General features: G+C 49.4%; 1 protein-coding gene across 1 annotated transcript in view; it reads left to right on the top strand.

The window, feature by feature from the left end:
* Window positions 1-20,376, top strand: part of LOC119578170 (plexin-B-like) — a gene marked incomplete at its 5' end in the record, with an annotated part of 47,927 nt that extends 27,551 nt beyond the window's left edge. The window contains 9 exon segments of the mRNA XM_037925907.1: window positions 2,043-2,176; window positions 2,476-2,677; window positions 3,209-3,355; window positions 8,981-9,043; window positions 10,500-10,653; window positions 11,803-11,970; window positions 17,705-18,339; window positions 18,460-18,618; window positions 19,177-20,376. Coding sequence (XP_037781835.1) covers window positions 2,043-2,176; window positions 2,476-2,677; window positions 3,209-3,355; window positions 8,981-9,043; window positions 10,500-10,653; window positions 11,803-11,970; window positions 17,705-18,339; window positions 18,460-18,618; window positions 19,177-19,332 — 1,818 coding nt within the window.
* Window positions 20,377-20,687: the final 311 nt, after the last annotated feature.

Below are 20,687 nucleotides of genomic sequence, written 5' to 3'. Positions count from 1 at the left end.
GATGGTGAGGGGTGGGAGGGGGAAAGGGAGATGGAGGGGAGGGGGGAGGGGAAGGGGTTGGGCTAGCGTGGGTGGAGCGTCCATGTTGAGTGAGGAGGCCGGGTAGGGGGGGGGGTAGGGAAAATAGGGTAGGGTAGGGAAGGGCAAGGAAGGTTAAATGGGTGGGGATTAGGGGAGGGAAGGAGGGAATAAGAGGGGGGGGGGTATGGAAGGTGATGAAGATAAGTGAAAATCTTATATAACTTTTGTTTACTTGTCGCGCATTTTCTTCAGTCTTTCTAAAATTAAGTGATATAGAGTTTTTTTTTTTCAACCATCGGGAAGGAATATAAATAAATAAAAATAAAAATGGATGATTGATGTGAGGGGATGGGGGAGGGGAGGGGGGGGAGAGCGTGGGCGTGAGGAACACAACGCTGCAATACATCACACGTTTTGACGCGATTGTAAGTGCCCCGCCCACGGCCGAGAAATACCGCCCGCGGCACTCTCCCGGCCCGCCCGTGGCCCTCCGCTGCGGTGGCACTTTGCACTGGCACCCGGAAATGTCTCAATTATCACGCCCGCGCCCCCACAGGTGTGCATGTGTACTTCACAGAGTCATTAACTACGGGCGGGACTTAAAGAGACAGATGAATTAGATTGGTTTAGCAGGGGAGGGGAGGGGGGGGGGGAAGGGGAAGGTGTAATTAGCCAGATGAAGAGCCTCGTGTTGTTAGGGGAAGGGTGGGAGTGGGGGGATAGGGGAAGGGATGGGGTGGGGGGGACCAATCATTACGCCCCCACCCTCGAGTGTGTCGTTAAAAGTGTTTTGGAGGGACTGTCGCGCTGTCTTCGGAAATGATGGATCGTCCACTAGCCACGCGTCCTTCTATTCGGCCTCCCCCACCTGCCCTCTCTCCCCTCTCCACACTCCCCCTCTCTCCCCGCTCCCTACTCCCCTCTCTCTCCTCTCCTCATTCCCCTTTTCTCCCCTCTCCCGTCTATCCCGTCTCTCCCGTCTCCAAACTTCCTCTCTCCTCTCCTCACTTCCCCTCTCTCTCCTCTCCTCACTCCCTCTCCCTTCTATCTCTCCCCCACCTCTCCCCTCTCCTCACTTCCCCTCTCTCTCCTCTCCCCTCTTCCCTCTTTTAGCTCCATTGGTCCTTGTTGCACGTTCCCTTTCCTCTGCCTTTCCAACTTTCCTCTCCCCTAATTTTCTTGCATCGTCCCCTTTCTCCATTTTTTTTCTCTCTCTCTTCTTCCATTCTCTCTCTCTCTGTTCCCCTTTATCCTAACATTCCCTGTGCACCTTACGCTCGCTGCTCGCCAGCCACACCCTTTCCTGTCCCCCCCCCCCCCCGCGGTCTCTTCGGTGTCACTCTGGTTCATGTGCGCGGATTATCTCACACAATGTGAACCTTCCTTTTGACCTGTGCATTCTCTCTCTCTTGCTCTCGCTCGCTCGCTTTCTCTCTCTCTCTCTCTCTCTCTCTCTCTCTCTCTCTCTTTCCCTCTCTCTCTCTCCTCTCTTTCTCTTTCTCTTTCCTCTCTCCTCTCTCTCTTTTTCCTCTCTCTCTCTCTCTCTCTCTCTCTCTCTCTCTCTCTCCTTTTCTTCTTCTCTTTTTCTCTCCCTATTCCTCTCTCTTCTTTCATTCTTTCTTTTTTCTCTTCTCTCCTTCTCTTTCTTTTCCTCTCTCCCTATTCCTTTCTTTATCATTCTCTGATATTCCACTCTTCCATTCCATTCTCTTTTAGTCTCTCGGGGGAGGGGGGGGGGTGATGGTGGTGGTGATGGTGATGATAGTGGTGATGAGGGGGATGAGGATGATGGCGGGGATGGGGATAGTGCTGACGATAGTGATGATGACGACGAAGATGGTGATGATGTGAAGACGATGATGATGATAAGGAGGAGGAGGAGGGTAATGATTCTGGTGGTGATGACGACGATGATGATGGTGATGGCGATAATGATGATGACGATGCCCCAAACGAGTATTACTTTCACCCCCGTGCGAATAGCAATCTCATTTTCCCCTTTTCTCTGTCTGTTTCCCCAGGCGCGCGCGCACGGCCCCCGCACCAACTACGACGTGGCGATGCTGCAGTTCGAACAGCTGATCGCGAACAAGCATTTCCTCCTGTCCTTCATCGACACCCTCGAGTCTCAGAAGTCCTTCAACATCAGAGACAAGTGAGGCGCTAGGATTCTTATTGTTGTTATTGTTATTATTATTATTATTATTATTGTTGTTGTTGTTGTTGTAATTATTATTTTATTTTTCTTCTTTTTCTTTTTTCTTTTTCTTTTTCTTCTTTTTCTTCTTCATCTTTTTCTTCTTCTTTCTTTTTCTTCTTCATCTTTTTCTTTTTCTTTCTCTTTTCTTCCTTCTTCTTCTTTTCCTTCTTCTTCCTCTACTATTACTTCTTTCTCTTATTGTTATTATCATTATCATTATCCACCATATCTAACCCCCCTCCCCCCCTCCCCAGGGTGAACGTGGCGTCCCTGGTGACTGTCCTCCTGATGGGGCGCATGGATTACCTGACGGAGGTCCTGCGGTGCCTGATGCTGCGGCTGGTGTCTGCGGCTGCGGCGACCAAGCACCCGCAGCTGATGCTCCGCCGGACAGAGAGCGTCGTCGAGAAAATGCTCACCAACTGGCTGGCGCTCTGCATGTACGGCTATCTCAAGGTGGGTCGAGGTCGTGCTGCTTGGAGGTGTTGGAGGTGTTGGTGAGGTGTTGGAGGTGTGGTGGTTGTGGATGTTGGAGGTGTTGGTGTTGATGTGGTGGATGTTGGAGATGTTGGTGTTGATGTTGTGGTGGTTGTGGATGTTGGAGATGTGGATGCTGGGGATGTGGTGGTTGTGGATGTTGGGGATGTTGGATGCTGGTGATGCTGGAGATGTTGGAGATGGTTTGTTAGTGGAAGAGTTTTGAGTAGATTAAAAGAGTTTGGTGGAAGGATTTGTGATAGAGAGGAAGTCCTTTTTTTATTGAATTAAAAAATTGATAAATTGATTGCCGGAAAAAAAATTGTGTGGCCAATTTGTTTAAAATAACCCGCACAGGACCTCAGTTTGAAGTACTTTTGCATAAAAAGAAATAGTGATAATAAATTAAATGAAATTTGCCCTGATATTCATAAGTCCAGATCACTTGATATTAACCATCTCTCCCCCCTTCTCCTCCCCCTCCCCTCCCCTTTCCCTCCCCCTCCCCAGGACGACGCCGGCACCGCCCTGTTCCTGCTGTACAAGGCCATCAAGCACCAGGTGGAGAAGGGCCCCGTCGACGCCCTCACCCACGACGCCCGCTACTCGCTCTCCGAGGAACGCCTTCTCAGGGAGCAGGTCGACTTCAGTCCTGTGGTGAGTAGCCGATTGAAACCCCCTTCCCCCCCTTCCCTTCCTCTCCCCCCCTTCCGCCATCCTCTCCCCCTCTTCCCCCATCCTCTCCCCATCCTCTCGTCTCGTCTCCTCTTCTCTCCTCTCCTCCCGTTGCTCATTTTCCCCTTTCCTTCATTCCCTTTCCGGTTCTCTTCCTCTTCCTCTTGTCCTGTTTTTCCTTCCTCTTCCTTTCCCCTTTCCTCTTCTCTTCTCCCATTCCTATTTCCCCCTTCCCATTCCTTGTTCCATCCTCCCCCCCATCCGTATTATATATATACATGTTTTTCTTTTTCAAATTCCTATACCAAGTTCACAACCCTCCCCCCCCCCCCCCGCTGCTGCATTAGCCTCTCTGTGCTCCGGACAGACGAACATTTGCCTCATTTGCATCATTTTTGCAACAATGAGGAAAGTAATTGATTGCTTTTTTTTTATGTGTTCATTTTATATTTTCATTTCTCTCATTTCCTGTCCCGAGGTCATGGAAAAGCGATGCGGATAAGCGGGGGGGGGAAGGGGGGGGGGCAAGAATCCAGTTAAAAAAAAAAATGCTTGTGGGCAACTTACCTGCTGTTTAATTGGAATAAATACAAACACATTTTTCCCCCTGAGATCACACACACACACACACACACACACACACACACACACACACACACACACACACACACACACACACACACACACACACACACACACACACACACACACACACAAACACTAACCAAAAAAAAAAAAAAAAAAAAACATAAAAACAAAACAAAAAAATCTATATAAACATCACAGCCCCCCCCAACCCCAACACCCTCCCCCCCCTTTCCAAAAAAAAACAAAATAAAAAACAAAATAAAAAATAAGAAAAACACCATATAATCACACCCCTCCCAACCTCCCCCTCCCCCCCCTCTCCCCCCCCCCCCCCCCTCCCCCCCCTGACCCAGAGGAAGTAGAGTCTCCTCCGGGAGATTCTTCTGGGGAGTCTGCTTGCTGGTGGTGCTTGCTGGGCCTTTAAAGGGAGCTTCAGAGGGCAGGGAGCTTCTGCTAAATAAGGAGCTTTGTCTTGACGTTTATTAATGCTAAAAAGCTGGGTTTTTTATCATCATTATTATTACTTTTTTTGTTGTTAACGTTACAGGTTTTTTTCTTGTTTTTTTTTTTCTGTGGTGATTTTTTTTTTTTCGTTCTTATTGTTGTTATTGTTGTGATTCTGGTCGTGTGTTTGTTTGTTTGTTTTGTCTTGTTTTTTTTTGTATTTCGGTTGGGTTTGTTTCGTTTTGTTTCGTTTCGTTTTGTTTCGTTTCGTTTCGTTTCGTTTGTGGTCTTCGGGCGTGATTTTTATTTTTTATCTTTAGAGAGAGAGTAAGAGAAAGAGAAAGAGAGAGCGAGAGAGAAAGAAAGAAAAAAAAAGCTGTTTTATCTCTCCTCCCTCTCCCACATTATAAAAATAACTAGATGCAAAACAGATGATAAAGGTAGAAAAATGAAAATGACAAAAAAAACAAAAAGCAAAATAAATAAAACGCATGAAAATAACGCTCTCCTCCCCCCCTCCACCCTCAGGCATTTCAGGCCACGTCAAATGATCTGTAATTGTATCAGGATCATATTTGTATTTTGAAGGGAGAGAGGGAGGGGGGAGGGGGAGATGGAGAGGGAGGAGGGATGGAGATAGGGAGGGAGGGAAGGGGAAATGGAGAGGGAGGGGAAGGGTAGATGGAAATAGGAGAGGGAGAGAGAGGGAGGAAAAAGCATTTTTTTTTTTTTTAATCCTCTTGCTCCCTCCCCCTCTCCCGTCCTCCCTCCTCCCCCCTCCCCCTTCCTCCTCCCCCTTCCCCCCGCCCCCTTCCTCCTCCCCCCCCCCTCTCCCACGCCTAATACCCAAATATCATCAATAAGGGGCGTCAGAGGCCTCCTTTCCCGCCCGGGTATTGACTCCGCGATGAAAAATGGCGGAATGTGAGAAATTGGGCGCGTTATTCCGGAGGCGACGAAAGGCTTTTCGACACGCCCCCTCTCCGCCTCCTGCCCGCACGCTTTTTTTTTTTTTTTTTTTTTTTTTTTTTTTTTTTTTTTTTTTTTTTTTTGGGGGGGGGGTTGTTTTTTTTTTTTTTTCTATCCTTTCCTTTATTTTCTCTTCTCTTCTCTTCACTTCTCTTTTCTCTTCTCTTCTCTTCTCTTCTCTTCTCTTCCTGTGGTCGTTGTTTCTTCCCTTCCCCTTCTTCCTTCCTTCCTTCCTTCCTTCCTTCCTTGTTCTGTTCCCTTGTTTTTAAGTTTTAACATCATTATCCTTTTCTCGTTTTCGTTACCATTCCTTCTTCTCCTTCGCCTCTCCCGAAAAAGAGAGAAAAAGAAAGAAAAGCGAAAGAGAGAAAAACATTAACACTTCGAAAATATCATTAAACTTTTCTCTTCTATTCTGTTCTTGGATTTTTGTTATCTGTTGCCTGTTCTTCTTCTTCCATTTGTTATGAGGACGTGTTTCCTTTGCTAGAACACCCTCGAGAACTTTCTTTCGAATGTTTATTTCTCCGCTTCTCTCTCTCCTTCTCTCTTTCTCTTTCTCTTTTTTCTTTCTCTCTTTCTGTGTCTCTCTTTCTCTTTCTTTCTTTCTGTCTTTCTTTCTTTCTTTCTTTCGTTTTTCATTCGCCAGTATTTTTTTTTTTTTTTTTTTTTTTTTTTAAAAAAAAGAGAAGAGAGACAGAATGAGAGAAGGAAGGAAGGAAAAAGAAAAAGAAGGAGAAAAAGACCTCCGACCTCCTTAAGAACGGCGTCTTTTCTTGAATGAGCGATCATTTAGTTAACTACCGCTCTCGCCCCCCCCCTCTCCCCTCTCCCCTTTCCCCTCTCCTCTCCCCTCTCCTTTCCTCTCCTCTCCCCTCCCCTCTCCTCTCCTCTCCTCCCTCTCCTTCCTCTCCTCTCCTCTCCCCCCTCCTTTCTCTCCTCCCCCTCTCCTCTCCTCTCCTCCAATGCCTCCCTTTCCTCCCCTCCTCTCCTCTCCTCTCCTCTCCCCCCTCTCCTCCCTCTCCTCCCTCCCTCTCCTCTCCTCCCCTCTCCCCCCTTTCCCCTTTCCCCTCCTCCCTCTCCTCTCCTCCCCCTCCTCTCCCCTCTCCCTCCCCTCTCCTCTCCCCTCTCCTCTCCTCCCTCTCCTCTCCTCTCCCCTCCTCTCCTCTCCTCTCCTCCCTCTCCCCTTCCTCTCCTCTCCTCTCCTCTCCTCCCCCCTCCCTCCCTTCCTCTCCTCACCTCTCCCCCCTCCTCTTCCTCCCTCTCCCCTCCTCTCCTCTCCACTCCTCCTCTCCCCTCTCCTTCCCCCCCTCTCCTCCCCTCCCTCCCCTTCCCCTCTCCCCTCTCCCCCTCCTCTCCCCTTTCCCCTCTTTTTTTCTTTTTTTTTTTCTCCTCTTTCCGTTTTCCCCCCGTCCCCTTTTTCTCATCTTTTTTTTTTCTCCTTTCCCTCCCCTTCCCCCTCCTCCTCTTCTCTTCTCTTCCTGCTCTTCCCTCTTCTCTCTCTCTCTCTCTCCCCCTCCTCTCTCTCCCCCCTCTCTCCCCCTCCCCCTCTCCCCTCCCCTCTCTCTCTCTCTCCTCTCTCCTCTCTCTCTCTCCCTCTCGTCCTTCCCTTCTCCTACACCCTCTTTCGTTCTTTTTTTTTCCCTTCTGCCTCTCCCTCTTCCTCTTATCCTTCCCCCACATCTTCCTTTTTTTCCCTCCCCTTTTCCGTTTCCCCTTCTCACCTTTCCCCCTCTTTTCCCCTCTCTTTTCTTCTCTTTCCCCTCTGTTTATCCCATTCTTTGCTTTCCCATTTCTCCTCTCTTCTTTCTTTCCCTCCCCTCTCTCATTTCCTCCCCTCTTTCTATTCCCTATTTCCTTTTCTCCCCTCCCCCTCATTCTCCCCCCCTCTCTTTTCTCCCCCCCTCTCTCTTTTCTCCCCCCCTCTCTTTTCTCTCCTTTTTTCTCATTTTCCCCTCTCTCATTTTCTCCCCTCTTTTTTCTCTCGCGTGTTGAGGGCTCATTCACAGGTGCCGTTTCGAGCACATATTGAAAAATTGCCCCATCTTAGTAAATTGCATAATCAATGAGGTTGTGCGTCCTTTTGCGGTCAACCGATGGGGGAGGAGGGAGGGAGAAGAGGGGGGGAGAAGGGGAAAAAGGTGTATTACGGAATTGCTTTTGGAAGGAGAGGGAGGAGGAGGAAGAGACGAGAAGAAAAATATTACGAAGGAGAGAAAAATTGTAGGATCTCTTTTGGGGTGTGTGTTTGTTTCTTATTTTGTTTGTCTTGTTTTGATTTTCGATGTTTTTTTTTAGCGTGTTAGGGTGAAGGATGCTGACGAGATCTGAACGGCCAGCATCACCACGAGCCCGTCCACATCCCTTGTAAAACACACACACACACACACACACACACACACACACACACACACACACACACACACACACACACACACACACACACACACACACACACACACACACACACACGCGCGCGCGCACGTACATACAATGACACACACGCACACAAATACACAAACAAACACACAGAAACACAACACACACGGGGCATACGCCACCCATTAACTACGCACACATACAAATACGCACCAGCACATTCCTCCTCGCAATTTATGCATTAAAGGATAAATCCATGAATGAGAAATGAAATCCCCCTCTCCCCCCCCCCCCCGTTCCCCCATCCCTCATCTCTTCTATCTTGTACTTTTTTTCTCTCTACATATCTGCATGTCATATTATGTTGTGGTCATGTCTCTCTAGCCAGACGGTTTGCCGTTACCTTAGCGTGTGTTTTCTGAAAGAGTTACGAGGGGAAAAATACCTTAGAGTCGTAGTTATATATATATATATATATATATATATATATATATATATATATATATATATATATATATATATATATATATATATATATATATATATATATATATATATATATACTGTAGGGGGCCGACCTACAGAATGCTTTTTCTTCGGTTTTTTCTCCAAATCATGGGATGAAATTGGGGTGTCAGAGTGGGATGAGATGAAATCCATGAGGCGGGGTGCGAATGAGGAGGAGGAAGGGGAGGAAGAGATGAAAGGAAGTGGGAGGGACGCGAAGAAAAGAAGGAGGAGAAGGAGAAGGAGAAGAGGTAGAAGAAAATCCTCTATCAGTAAGTCTTCCACCTCTCATTCCTCTTCTTCTTCCTATCTCCCTCTCCTCCCTTTCTATATCCCTACGGCCTCGCTTCCTCCTCCTCCTCCTTCTTCTTCTTCTTCTCATACCTCCTTCTCCTCATACCTCCTCCTCATCCTCATACCTCCTCCCCTTCCTCCTCCTCCTCCTCCTCCTCCTCCTCCTCCTCCTCCTCCTCCTCCTCCTCCTCCTCCTCCTCCTCCTCCTCCTCCTCCTCCTCCTCCTCCTCCTCCAAACCCCCCTTTCCACCTCACACCCCCACACCCCATCCTTTAAAAAAAAAGAAAATAAAAGAAAAAAATCAAGGCAAAAGTAAGGTACCCCGCGCCGTGAGGAGCCGAGCCCCACCCACATCCTCTGGGACTCCCTCGTTGAGCAGGCAGTGACTTCCTCCTGTAATCAGCTTCCTGTTCTCTTCCTTGCAGAACATCCACCTGCTTCATGATGACCCTCACTATGAAAAAATACCCTACCAGACGACCTATAGTGTATGTATGCCTGGGGAGCTGTTATTTATACTTTGTTTCCTGTCAACAATAGCCACGATTTTCCTTTTTTTTTTACTACTCATCATGTATTTTACTTGTTACTACTTCCGTGTGCGCGGTGTGTGTCCATGACTCCTCTGAAGGACACAAGGCTGTCATGGGTCTGTCATGCTTAAGGGGGGAGGGGGAGATAAATTTGGTGGGGGGGGGATCAAAAGGGTGTTAAGGGATAGGGTCTTTTCACGCGAATGGGGGAAGAGAGGGAGGGGTAAGAAGGAGGGAAAGGAAGGGGGAAGAGAATAATTTCTGTGGGTGTGTAGAGCTTTCTTAGTGTGTATTTCTTAGCGTGGGTGCTTTGGCCATACTAACCAGCCTGGGTGTGTGTGTTCCTCTCAGCGAGCTTCTTGGCAGGGGGGGGAGACATCTTGGCTCCGTCTTAACTCTTGGTGAAATGTTTATTCGCTTGCTTAATTATATATATATATATATTTTTAATGTAAACATTGCGGTACCTCTGCCATTTACGCTGCGAGAGAGAACGACAAAAAAAAGATATGCGTGTATGTATATTAGTTAATATACATGCACGCATATCTGAAGGCATATAGAATGGGTTATTAACATGAATAACAACAGCTCTAACCACTGGAGAGAAAATAATAAATAAGCTTAAATCATGTGAGTACTGATTTAACAACTGAGACGAGTTAAAATGATGACAGCCTAACGAATAATTAAGAGAGCGGGAGTGAGACAGTGCGGTGACCTTCACGAACCAACCTGACGCGGCCGTGAAGGGTTTTGTGCTTAATAAAGAGACAAAGTATAGTACCAGTGACCTGCTACCCCCCCGCCTATGTAGCGCTCCCTTACGCCCGTCGGGAGGGGAGAGAGGGAAAGGGGAAGGGGCGTGATGGAGCGGCACGGCGCTCTCCTCCCTCTCCTCCTTCTCCTTCCTTTCAGAAGGAGGGAGAGAGGGAGAGGGAGAGCCTTGTTCATGCCCTCTCACTCCCCACCCCCCATCCCTCTTTTCTCCTTCCGGCGTTCCCTCATATTTTTTTTTTTTTTTTTTTTTAGGCTTAGCAATACCTCTATCTTAGACTTTTAACCCCTTAGTGTCTGTCGAGTGAATCTCTTGTCTTGACTCTCTGTCTGTGTGCAACATTTGCAACACACTTTCTCATAAACCTTGCACGACCCACTCGTTGTATGATGATGATGATGATGAACCTGACTCTTGCATCCTTGTTGCACAGTTCTTGCCTTGCAAATGCACCATCCCGTGCACACCATTGAATCACAATCACACCTTGATAACCATTAACAAAACAAAGAAAAAGAGAGAAAGAAAGAAAAAAAAGCAGAAAGACCTTAAAAAAAAGAAAAAAGGTTATCCATTACCCCTCTTTTTACTAACGCTCTCTCTTCCCCTCTCTCTTGTCTCCCCTCTTTGCAGACGCTGGCCATGTACGCGGAGGAGTACGAGGAGAAAGTGCAGGTCAAGGTGCTGGACTGCGACACCATCACGCAGGTCAAGTCGAAGATCCTGGACGCACTCTACCGCAACACGCCGCAGTCCCTCCGACCCTCCGTCCACGAGGTCGACCTTGGTAAGGAGAAAGGGGGAGGGACCTCGACCTTGGAGGTGGAGGTGGGGGGTGGGAGGGTGGGGGCTAAGGGGAGAGGGTTTGGAGGAGGAGGGGGAGGGGGTTGAAGTCATGTATGGGTCTTGTTTTTGGTTCAGTTCGTTTAGTTTATTAGTAGTGTTTTTGAGATTGTCATTAGTATTATTAATATTAGTAGTCGTAGTATTAGTTATTATTATTATTATTATTATTATTATTATTATTATTATTATTATTATACTATTATTATCATTATTATAGATGTTGTTGTTGTTGATTTGCGTGTGTGATTAATCATATATTGATGCTGTGGATTATTGTATCATCTGACTCCTTTGTTATCATGAGTTTTTGAGATTTAATTTCTTATTTATTGTATTTTTTCAAATGTAAGTCTGCAATTGACGTGACGTAAAGGCCCAGCTCTAAATGTTGACTCTCGCATTTCAATCGTTTTTAAAACGGGCGATTTATTGCAACCGTTTCATTACCAGATTTAAAACGCCGTTTTTTTATGCTACTGTTTCATCATTTTTTTCGTTTTTTTTATTTTCATCTCTTTCCCTTGAAATAACAAGTTTTCCGACTGGCGGCGGAAACACACTGTTTGCCTCCGCGCATGGCTCTGTGATCGGGGATTTTGTCGTAAAATTCTCTAGTGTTATTTCTTTCTTTCTTTCTTTCGTTCGTTCTATCTTTCTGTATTTCTTTCTTTCTTTCTCTGTTTCTCTCTTTCGTGTGTAATGTTTTTTTTTCTGTGATTTGCGCTTTGATTTTTTAATCTTCGTTTTCGTCTTTCTTTCTTTCTTTCTCTTTCTCTTCTTTGTTCTCGGATCTCTCTTTCTGTGTTTCTTTTTCTTCGTCTGTCTCTATCTTCTTTGTTTTCTCTTTCTCTCTCTCTTATTCTTCGTCTTATCTCTCTCTTCGTTCTCTCTTATCTTTGTTTCTCCCTCCCTCTCTCCCCGTTTTTCTCCCATTTTTCTTCTTTTCTTCCTACTTTCTATCCCCATCTGCACGCAAATATCCGCGCGTCAAAATCCACACAATTATCCACACGCAATTATCCACACGCAAATATTTTTCAACCAACCAACTAACTTTGGCCCCCCCCCCTCCCTCCCTCCCTCCTTCCAGAGTGGCGTCACGGGCGCGCCGGGCGGGTGACCCTCAGCGACGAGGACCGCACGACGCTGACGGGCGCGGGCGGGTGGCGCCGCCTCAACACCCTCGCCCACTACGGCGTCAGGGACTCCGCCGTGATGGCGCTGATCCCGAGGCAGAACGATTCCTTTTCGTCCAATTGTAAGTAGTTGTTTCGTGTGTGTGTGTGTGTGTGTGTGTGGGTGTGTGTGGGTGTGCGTGCGTGTGTGTGTGTGTGTGTGTGTGTGTGTGTGTGTGTGTGTGTGGTGTGTGTGTGTGTGTGTGTGTGTGTGTGTGTGTGTGTGCGTGTGTGTGTGTGTTTGGTGGGTGGATGGATGAGTGGAAGAGATGATGGATAGATGGATTGATTGATCGATAGATAAGTCAGATTGAGTGATAGATAAATAGAATATATAGATAGATAGATTATACATATATACATATACATGTGTATATATGCATATATATATGTGTATGTACTGTATATGTATACTGTGTATATGTGCTGTATATATTGCATATACTGTGTATGTATACTTTTTACTTTTTTGTGATGTATATATATTTTTGGATTTTTAGATTTTTGCGTGTTTGGATTTTTCTTTTGTTTTAGTTTTTGCTTTTTCATACCTGTTTATATACATTTTTTTTTCTTTTGTATTGGGGGGGAAAGGGGGGGGGGGAGACGCCAGACCATGCATGGCGACGTTGCTGTATTTTTTTCTGAAATTATTTTGAAAACTGAGAAGGTTTTAGCTTCTTTTCATCTTTTTCCCACTTTCTCTTTTTATTTTTTTCTCCTGCTCCTCCTCCTCCTCCTCCTCCTCCTCCCTCTCTCCCCCTCCTCCTCCTCCTCCTCTCCCCCCCTCTCCTCCTCCTCCTCTCCCCCTCCCCCTCCTCCTCCTCCTCCTCCTCCTCCTCCTCCTCCCCCCCCTCCTCCCCCTCCTCCCCCGCATAATTCAAGTGCTGGGCGACCGCAGATTCAACTTTTTTTCTTTTTCAAGCCGACGGCGCCCGGCCTCGCGCAGCCTCCTCGGCCGGGCTTAAGTCAACTTCTCAGGCAATTGTCTTCATTGGCACAGTCCTTGGGCTTCCCTCAAAATCGTTAATCATTGCGTCTTGAGGAGCTGGTAGGCGTTTTTTTTTTTTTTTTTTTTTTTTTTTTTTTTTTTTTTTTTTTTTTTAAGGGGGTGGGGACAGCTGTTCATTTTTTTCTGGGGGGGAAGGGGGGTAATTCCCTTCATTTTTTTTTTCGTTCATTTATTGGTATATATCCATCTACTCACTTGCTCCCTTTTTATCTATTTTTTTCCCGTTTAATTCGTCATCGTAACAAAAAAAAAAAAGAAAAAAAAGGGGGGGGGGAGAACAAAGATATCTCTTGATCTTTCCCGTAATAATTTCCATCCTCTTTATCTTCATGTCTCTCTCCTTCCCTTCCCTTCCCTTCCCTACCGTTCTCCCCCTCTCCTCCTCTTCCTCCATTATCGCCATTCCCTCATTTCCCATCCGCCGGAATGCTGTATCCTGCCCGTCTCGTCCATTCCTCATTCGTCAAAATTATTTTTTTTTTTTCTTCCCACGATCTCTCTCTGCCTCTCTTTCTTTCTCTCTGGCTCTGTCTCCTCTCTCTCTCTCTCTCTCTCTCTCTCTCCTCTCTCTCTCTCTCTCTCTCTCTCTCTCTCTCTCTCTCCCTCTTCTCTCTCTCTCCTCTCCCTTCCCTCTCCCTCTCCCCTCCCTCTCTCTCTCTCTTCCTCTCTCTCTCTCTCTCTCTCTCTCTCTCTCTCTCTCTCTCTCTCTCGCACACGCTCCTCTTCCCTCTCTCCTTTCTCCTTTCTCCTCTCGATTTCCGCTCACGCCCTCCTTTTGGATGTATTAACGCTCTCTCTATATGCACACGTCTTTCAGTCGGCTGAAAAAGAGGAGCGATGGAAGAAGGAGAGGGAAGGTATTGGTGGAGGAGCGCGGATGAAGGTGGGAAAGGAGGAGAGGAGGAGGGGGGAGGAGAGAAAGAGAGGAAGAAGGGAGGAAGGAGGGAGGGGAGAGGGAGAAGAGGGAGAGAGAGCGGTTGGGGGAAAAAGGAGAGGGAGAGGGAGAAAGAGAGGGAAGAACGTAGAAGGAGAAGGGGGAGGGAGAGGGAAAGGGAGAGAGGAAAGGAGAAGAAAGGGAGGGAGAGGAGGAAGGAAAGAGAGGAGGAGAAGGGAGGAGAAGGAAGAGGAGAGGAGAAGGGGAGGGAGAGGGAGAAAGAGAGACGAAGGAGAAGAGGTGAATAGCTAGAGGGAGAAAAAGAAGAAACAAATACAGTTATATGTCACTCTTGCTCTTCTTGCAAGGTTCACATGCCGTCAGAGAATTCCCCTGCCCCCCGCCCCCCTCCCCCTCCCCTACCCACACTCGCACACATCTCGTCTTTATTTCGGTCTAGTGCTCACCGTCTCCGCTAGATGTCTCCCTCAACCCACAACCTCCTTTCCCCTCTCCTCCCCTCCCCTCCCCTCCCCTCCGCCATTCCTCCCCTCCCCTCCGCCATTCATTCTAGTCGTTTCCCCTCCATTCCTATTTCATGGCAGTTGGTGGGGGTGAGATAACCCCCCTGTCTCCCCTCTCCCCTCTCCCCTCAACCCCTCTTCCCCTCTCCTCTACCCCTTCCCTCTCCCCCTCCCCTCAACCCCCTCCCCTCAACCCCTCTCCCCTCAACCCCTCTCCCCCTCTCCCCCTCCCCCTTCTAATCCCATGATTGAATTAACTTTACGACGTTTTCCATTCGGTGACTGATGCATTTTCATGAGACTTTTTAGAGCGTGTGTGGGACTGTGAGACTGGGGGGGAGGGGGACAGTGTGAGGGGGAGGGGACGTTGTTTCCTTTAGGAGGGGGGAAAGGGGGGGGTGGAAGGAAGCGGAAGAGGGAGAAGTGGAAGGAGAAGGGTAATTGGTGATGAGGGAGAGGGGAATGAAGATGGAGGAGGAGGAGGAAGAGGAGAAGGAGAAGAAGAAGAAGAAGAAGAAGAAGAAATGGCGGGGGCTGGTGGGGGGGGGGGTAGTATTTTAACTGCGGTCCGGCGATCATATCAGCGCGATGTCATTATCAGAACAGTATCACAGGTGATGCTCGGATGGAAGTTGCAATTCCAGTCGCATAAGAACAGCAGGAATGATCATCATCATTGCAACTTCATTGTCATCCTCATTATCATCATCATCATCATTGCAACTTCGTCATCGTCATCGTGATTGCTATCATTTGTCGAAGGGAAGTTTCTAATAGACAGATAGACCGTCGGTGGGCGTGGCTGTGGAAGTGGGCGGGAACTTCCTTCGCGTGGGGGGGGGGGTCATGTTGACACCTTGTGTACATCGCTGTGTGTGTGACGGAGGAGGGGGGAGGGTTGGAGAGGGAGGAGGAGGAGGTATACGAGGGGGGTGGAGAAGGAGGAGGTGGAGGAAAAGGGGAGGAGGAGGAGAAGAAGGAAGGAGAAGGAGAAGGAGAAGACTCTTAGCTGTCGATTGCAAGATGACAGTGCTTAGTGCAGGAAATGTCCGGTTGAGAAAGGGGGTGAATACGAGGGAGGGGGAAGAGGGGAGGGGGGAAGAGGAGGTCCAAAGATTTGAGGGGGGCGGGGGAAGGTTAAGTCCGTTGAAAGGGGAGGGGGAGGAAGAGGGCCAGAGAATTGAAGGGGGAGGAGGAGGAGGAGGTGAGGAGAATTGAAAGGGGAGGCGGGGATGGGGGGGGGGGGTAAGAGGTGGCAGTGAAGGCACCTCCCGCAGAGGCTGAGCGGAGGTGGCAGGCCGAAGAAAGGGCGACAGGTTTTTCCACTTAAGATGTCCTGGTAATTTGTCGTGGCGGCCCAATGTCTCGTCATTTTGGGGAGGGGGTGGGAGTTATTGGGGGGGAAAGGGCGAAGGGGAAAGGGCGGGAGGGAAGGGAAGAGGAGGAGGAGTCAGAAGGGAGTGGAGGGTAGAGGGTAGGGGGTAGGGAGAAGGGGCAGAGGGTAGGATTGGGTACGGGGTTCGGGGTAGCGGGTAGGGGGTGGTTGGAAAAGGGGAAGTAGGTGGGGGGATGAGTTAGAAGGGGATGGGGGATTGGAAGAAGGGGTAAGGCGAAGGGGAGGAGGGGGTGGGGGTGGGGGCATTGACGGGCAAGAAGGCGCGTTCTCCGTGTCTCAAGCCAAGGAGTCCGAGAAGCGAGGCAAAGCGATCGTCCCGTTCCTGTATTATTTACAAAAGGAGTTAAAACAAAAAATGAAATAACAAATCGAATAAAAAGGAAGGAAAAGGAGGTGATAAAAAAACGGAAAGAAGAGATGATAAGCCACGAAATGGGAGAAGGATAGAAAAAGAGCAGAAGAGGGGAGGAAGAAACCAGCGAGGGAGGGAGGAGAGGCCGTGGCGAGGCGCAGAGGCGGTGCCGCGGAGGCCGGGCGCGGAGGCGAAGCGGACAAATTGCTTCTCGGAGGCCGGGCGGGCGGACGGGCGGCGAGGGGCGGAGTCACAGGGCTTGTCAGTCAGGGCGACATCAATCAGAAGGCCGTTAATCATGGCGGGTCATGATTGACTGCGGGATACAGGGGGCGGGGCGCGGCTGACGGCCAACACAGGACCTCCATTATGGCCGCGCCGACCGAGGATGTCGGAGAGCGCCTGGACGCCGACGCCCCTCGGGGTTGGTCGGGCCCGTCGGCGGGGCGGCGGCCGAGTGCATGACGCCGCCGCGCAGGAGACGCTTGTGGAACGCCGTGCTTCGGGGCTTCCCGCTGCTCGTGCCTCGCGCCTCGCCTCCGTTCTGTTCCCTTCTCGATCCTTTGGGCGGTACCCCCTCCCCCCCGCCCCTCCTCGTTCCTTCGGGGGTGGAGGGGTGGGAGGGGGTGGTGATCCATCATGGCGGATGGGGCGGCCGGACCCAGCGAGGGCCACTGGCAGGGGCGCCTCTCCCTTCCCTTCCCCTTCCCACTGGGCGCTAGCCTCCGCCCCTCTCGGTGTTTTTCTCTCACGCCCTCTCTTGTTCTGCCTCTCCTTCCCCCCCTCCCTCCCTCTCTCTTTCTCTCTCCCTCTCTCCTCTCCTCTCCTCTCCTCTCCTCTCCTCTCCTCCCTCTCTCCCCCCCTCCCCCCCTCCCCCCACCCCGCTTAACAACCCCCACCGCCACCTGCCTGTCATTAACCTCACCTGCGCCGCCACGCCATCGCTGCGCCCTTTGCCTCTGCCGCCCCCTCCCCCCTTCCCCCTCCCCCCTACCCTCCCCGCTCCTTCTGCACCCCCCCCCCCCCGGTCCGCCGTTGGTCGTCCCGTGAGACCCTCGTGGCGCTGAGGGGTCGTGCGTCAGGCTCGAGGTCGTGGAAAAGAGGAACTGGAAGGGGAGAGATGCATTTGTTTATTTATTTTATCTATTTTTATTTTGTGTATATATTTTCTCATAGTCTTCTCCTTTGTTAAAAAAAAAAAAAAAAAAAAAAAAAAAAAAAAAAATATATATATATACTATATATATATATATATATATATATATATATATATTATATATATATATATATATATATATATATATACACACTTTTCGTTTTCTTCCTTTTTTTCTTATTATTTGGCCTTGGCTTTGGTTTGGGTTTTGGTGTTTGACTTCGGCTTCGGCTTCGGCTTTTAGTCTCGATTTTATTTTTTTATTATTATTTATTATTATTATTTTTTTTTTTTTTGTATATATTAGCTTGTTTCTTTTTATTTTTTTTCATGATTTGATTTTTGTTATTTGTGTTATCATCGCCTTAATATTATTATTATTATTATTATTATTATTTTAATAGCAAGCTAGCTAGTTACCATTAGTAGCAAGTTTTTCTCTTTGCCGACCCTTGTGGCCGCGAACCTTGAGCTAAAGACAGACTTGACCTTGTGTATTTCAGGCACAGGCTACTACTCATACGCTAACAGTGTGTCACCCTTGAACTCTCCTGTAGTCGAGGGTGGCGTCGGCGGCGACGGCGGCGGCGGCGGCACCATGGGTCGCGGCGGCGGCGGCGGCGGCCCCGGGGTGCAGTTCTACCACCTGGTGCGCACGCCGGAGGACTCGGCGTCGGGCACGCTGGGCTCGTCGCGAGACGGGCGCGACCGCACCTACGGCACCCACAAGGCCATCCCGGAGATCTTCCTGACGCGGCTGCTGTCCACCAAGGGCACGGTGCAGCAGTTCGTGGACGACTTCTTCCGGACCATCCTGAGCGCCAACGACGGGCTGCCGCCGGCCGTCAAGTGGCTGTTCGACCTGCTGGACGACGCCTCGCGCGCCCACGGCATCACCGACCCCGAGGTCATCCACGCCTGGAAGTCCAACTGCCTCCCGCTGCGCTTCTGGGTCAACTTCATCAAGAACCCCGACTTCATCTTCGACATCGCCAAGACGCCCACGGTCGACTCGTGCCTCTCGGTCATCGCGCAGACCTTCATCGACGCCTGCTCGACCACGGAGCACCGCCTGGGCAAGGACTCGCCCTCCAACAAGCTGCTCTTCGCCAAGGACATCCCGCGGTACAGAGCGCAGGTGAGCTCCTCCGCCGCCCTCTTCTTGCTCTGCTCATTCGACTCATGTCCTCATCAGAAACCTGCCTTTACTCGCGCTTCCTCCGCCCTGTTTATTCATACCCCTCTCCTCCCTTCGCAGGTGAAGAGCTTCTACAGCGACGTGTCGAGCGCGCAGCCGGTGAGCGAGCAGGAGCTGGGCCAGCACATGCAGCAGCTCTCGGCCGCCCACCAGGGCCACTTCGACAACCTGGCCGCCCTCAAGGAGCTCTACATCTACGTCACCAAGTACCACGAGCTGGTGAGTGGCCCTCTTGCCCGGGGTCGGAAGGAAACCTTTGTTGTTGGTGCTCGTATCGCTCAGCCCGCGGTCATTGACTTTATCTCGAGGGAATTTTGGATGATAGGCAACCTGACGACCGTGAAATAATGAGAGTAAATATATGAATAAATAAATTAAAACCAAAATCAATGACAATTCCCGTCCGAGCGCCGACCGCTTCATGAGCGGCAGCGTGTGCGTGCGTGCTCTGTGCGCTGTGGCGACGCACACGCGCACACGCGGTTATGTGGCGGCCAGCTGACCCGGTCGAGGAGGCGGAAGTCATAATAACCAAAATTGCCGGCTTGGAAATGAAAAGTTTTCGTGGGTCGGCCAAACACTTAATGAATGCCATCCTCTGGGGCGGCCGGACGCTCGCCCCGCGCCAAGGCCGGCGACTCGGACGGGAGCCAAGATGCCCGGGTCTTAGGCGACCGATTTGATTTTTTTGTGATTGATTTATTTGATTTATTTTCTCGTCTGTTTGTGTGTTCCCCGAGGCGGGATTTTCACGCGAGTCCCTTCTTCCCTTCGCAGATCCTGGAGTCTCTGGACGCCGACCCGTACTGCCGCAAGCTGAGCCTGGCGCACCGCCTGCAGTCCATCGGCTACATTCTGGAGTCGTACAGCCACGCGGGGCCGGTGGCGCCCATGCCGCCCCTGCAGCTGGCGGGCCAACTCTCCGAGCTGTGAACGCCCACACAATGACGCCGCCCGCGGTCTCTCCTGCAGGGACGCCCACCAGTGAACGCCCTCGCGATGCGCGACCTGACGGCAGACGCTCTCTGTGGACACGACCCTTTTTATAGCAAAGACTTGGAAGCGGCGGCTCGAGGGTCCGCGAGGGCGCCGCCGAGCCGCGCCGGCGCTCCTCCTAGTGCAATAAGGCGGCCCGCGGGAGGCGCTGCCCCGGGACTCCCTGTGTTGTGTGGCGACATGCAAATGCAATTTGTATTGGATTTTTTAATTATTTTTCACGAACGGTTTTGTTGTTTGATGAAGAGGAAACCCCCTTTTTCCATGCAAGCGATGGAAGCCTCCTTTTTTTACGACGGTGAATACTGTACATATTTCAGACAATCTGACGGTGGGTGCGCGTGCGCGCCGCCTCGAGAGAGACACCTTTGCCCGCGCACGGCAAGCTGAATGTGATACTTGGGATTTCATATTTATGTGTTAGTCGCTGTGTTCTAGTGCTAGTGCCTAAGGATACAATGTTCCTTGTTTTTCATTGAAGTGCTTCTCAGTCACTCCTCACGTGCAAAGAAAGCCTTGGGGCGCCGTAGGATCGGCCTCCCTCCGGGCGGCGCCGAACGAGCGGAAATCTGGTCTGCTGCGGATGAGCGAAAACACTCGTGAAGTTTTTTTTTTTCTTTCTGTTTGTACATACACACTTATCTCTCTCGCTCTCTCTCTCTTTTATATAAGCTCCTTAACAAGATGGGAATTAATAGTAATGGAAGCGGAAGAGTGGATGGCCGGCATTTGGACGTTTGTCGTTGTTTGTTTTTTTGCTCGACACAGCTGTAAGCAATGTAAGGAAAAATACATTTCGTGAGTTTATGCATTTTATACTACTTTTTACAGTTGCTTTTAATTTTGTTTTGTCTTTCGGGGGGGAAGTGAAAATGAGGAAAAATGATAGGATAAAAGAGAGATAGAATCTCTTGAACAAATGCCTCGTCTTTGATATATGAAGCTTGGTGCTAAAAAAAAAAAATTCACGTAGGAGGAAAACAAATTACAGATAGAATATGAAATAAAGAATAAGGAAAACAGTTCTTTTGACACGTCGATTCTTGACAGAACTTACTCCTGAAATGACGTGATAGAAACCATTTTCTCTCCCGTCTCCATCCAATATTATATCCACTAGTCTCTTCTTTTTTACACATGTATAATTTATCCAGTTAGGCATTTTTTTTTGTATATAGCCGTTTCTCTTACCCTCGTGTTGATGGCGATGCCGTCTTTGTCTGTGTATTTAATTTTCTTTTTCCCTAGGATGTATGTTTATATATATTTCTCGTCTGGACTAATGGCGAATC

This window comes from Penaeus monodon, chromosome 10 (genome assembly GCF_015228065.2).
Source record: "Penaeus monodon isolate SGIC_2016 chromosome 10, NSTDA_Pmon_1, whole genome shotgun sequence".
In the NCBI taxonomy this organism is placed as follows: domain Eukaryota; kingdom Metazoa; phylum Arthropoda; class Malacostraca; order Decapoda; family Penaeidae; genus Penaeus; species Penaeus monodon.
The sequence above is the reverse complement of the archived record's forward strand: the minus strand, read 5'-3'. Positions and strand labels throughout refer to the sequence as shown.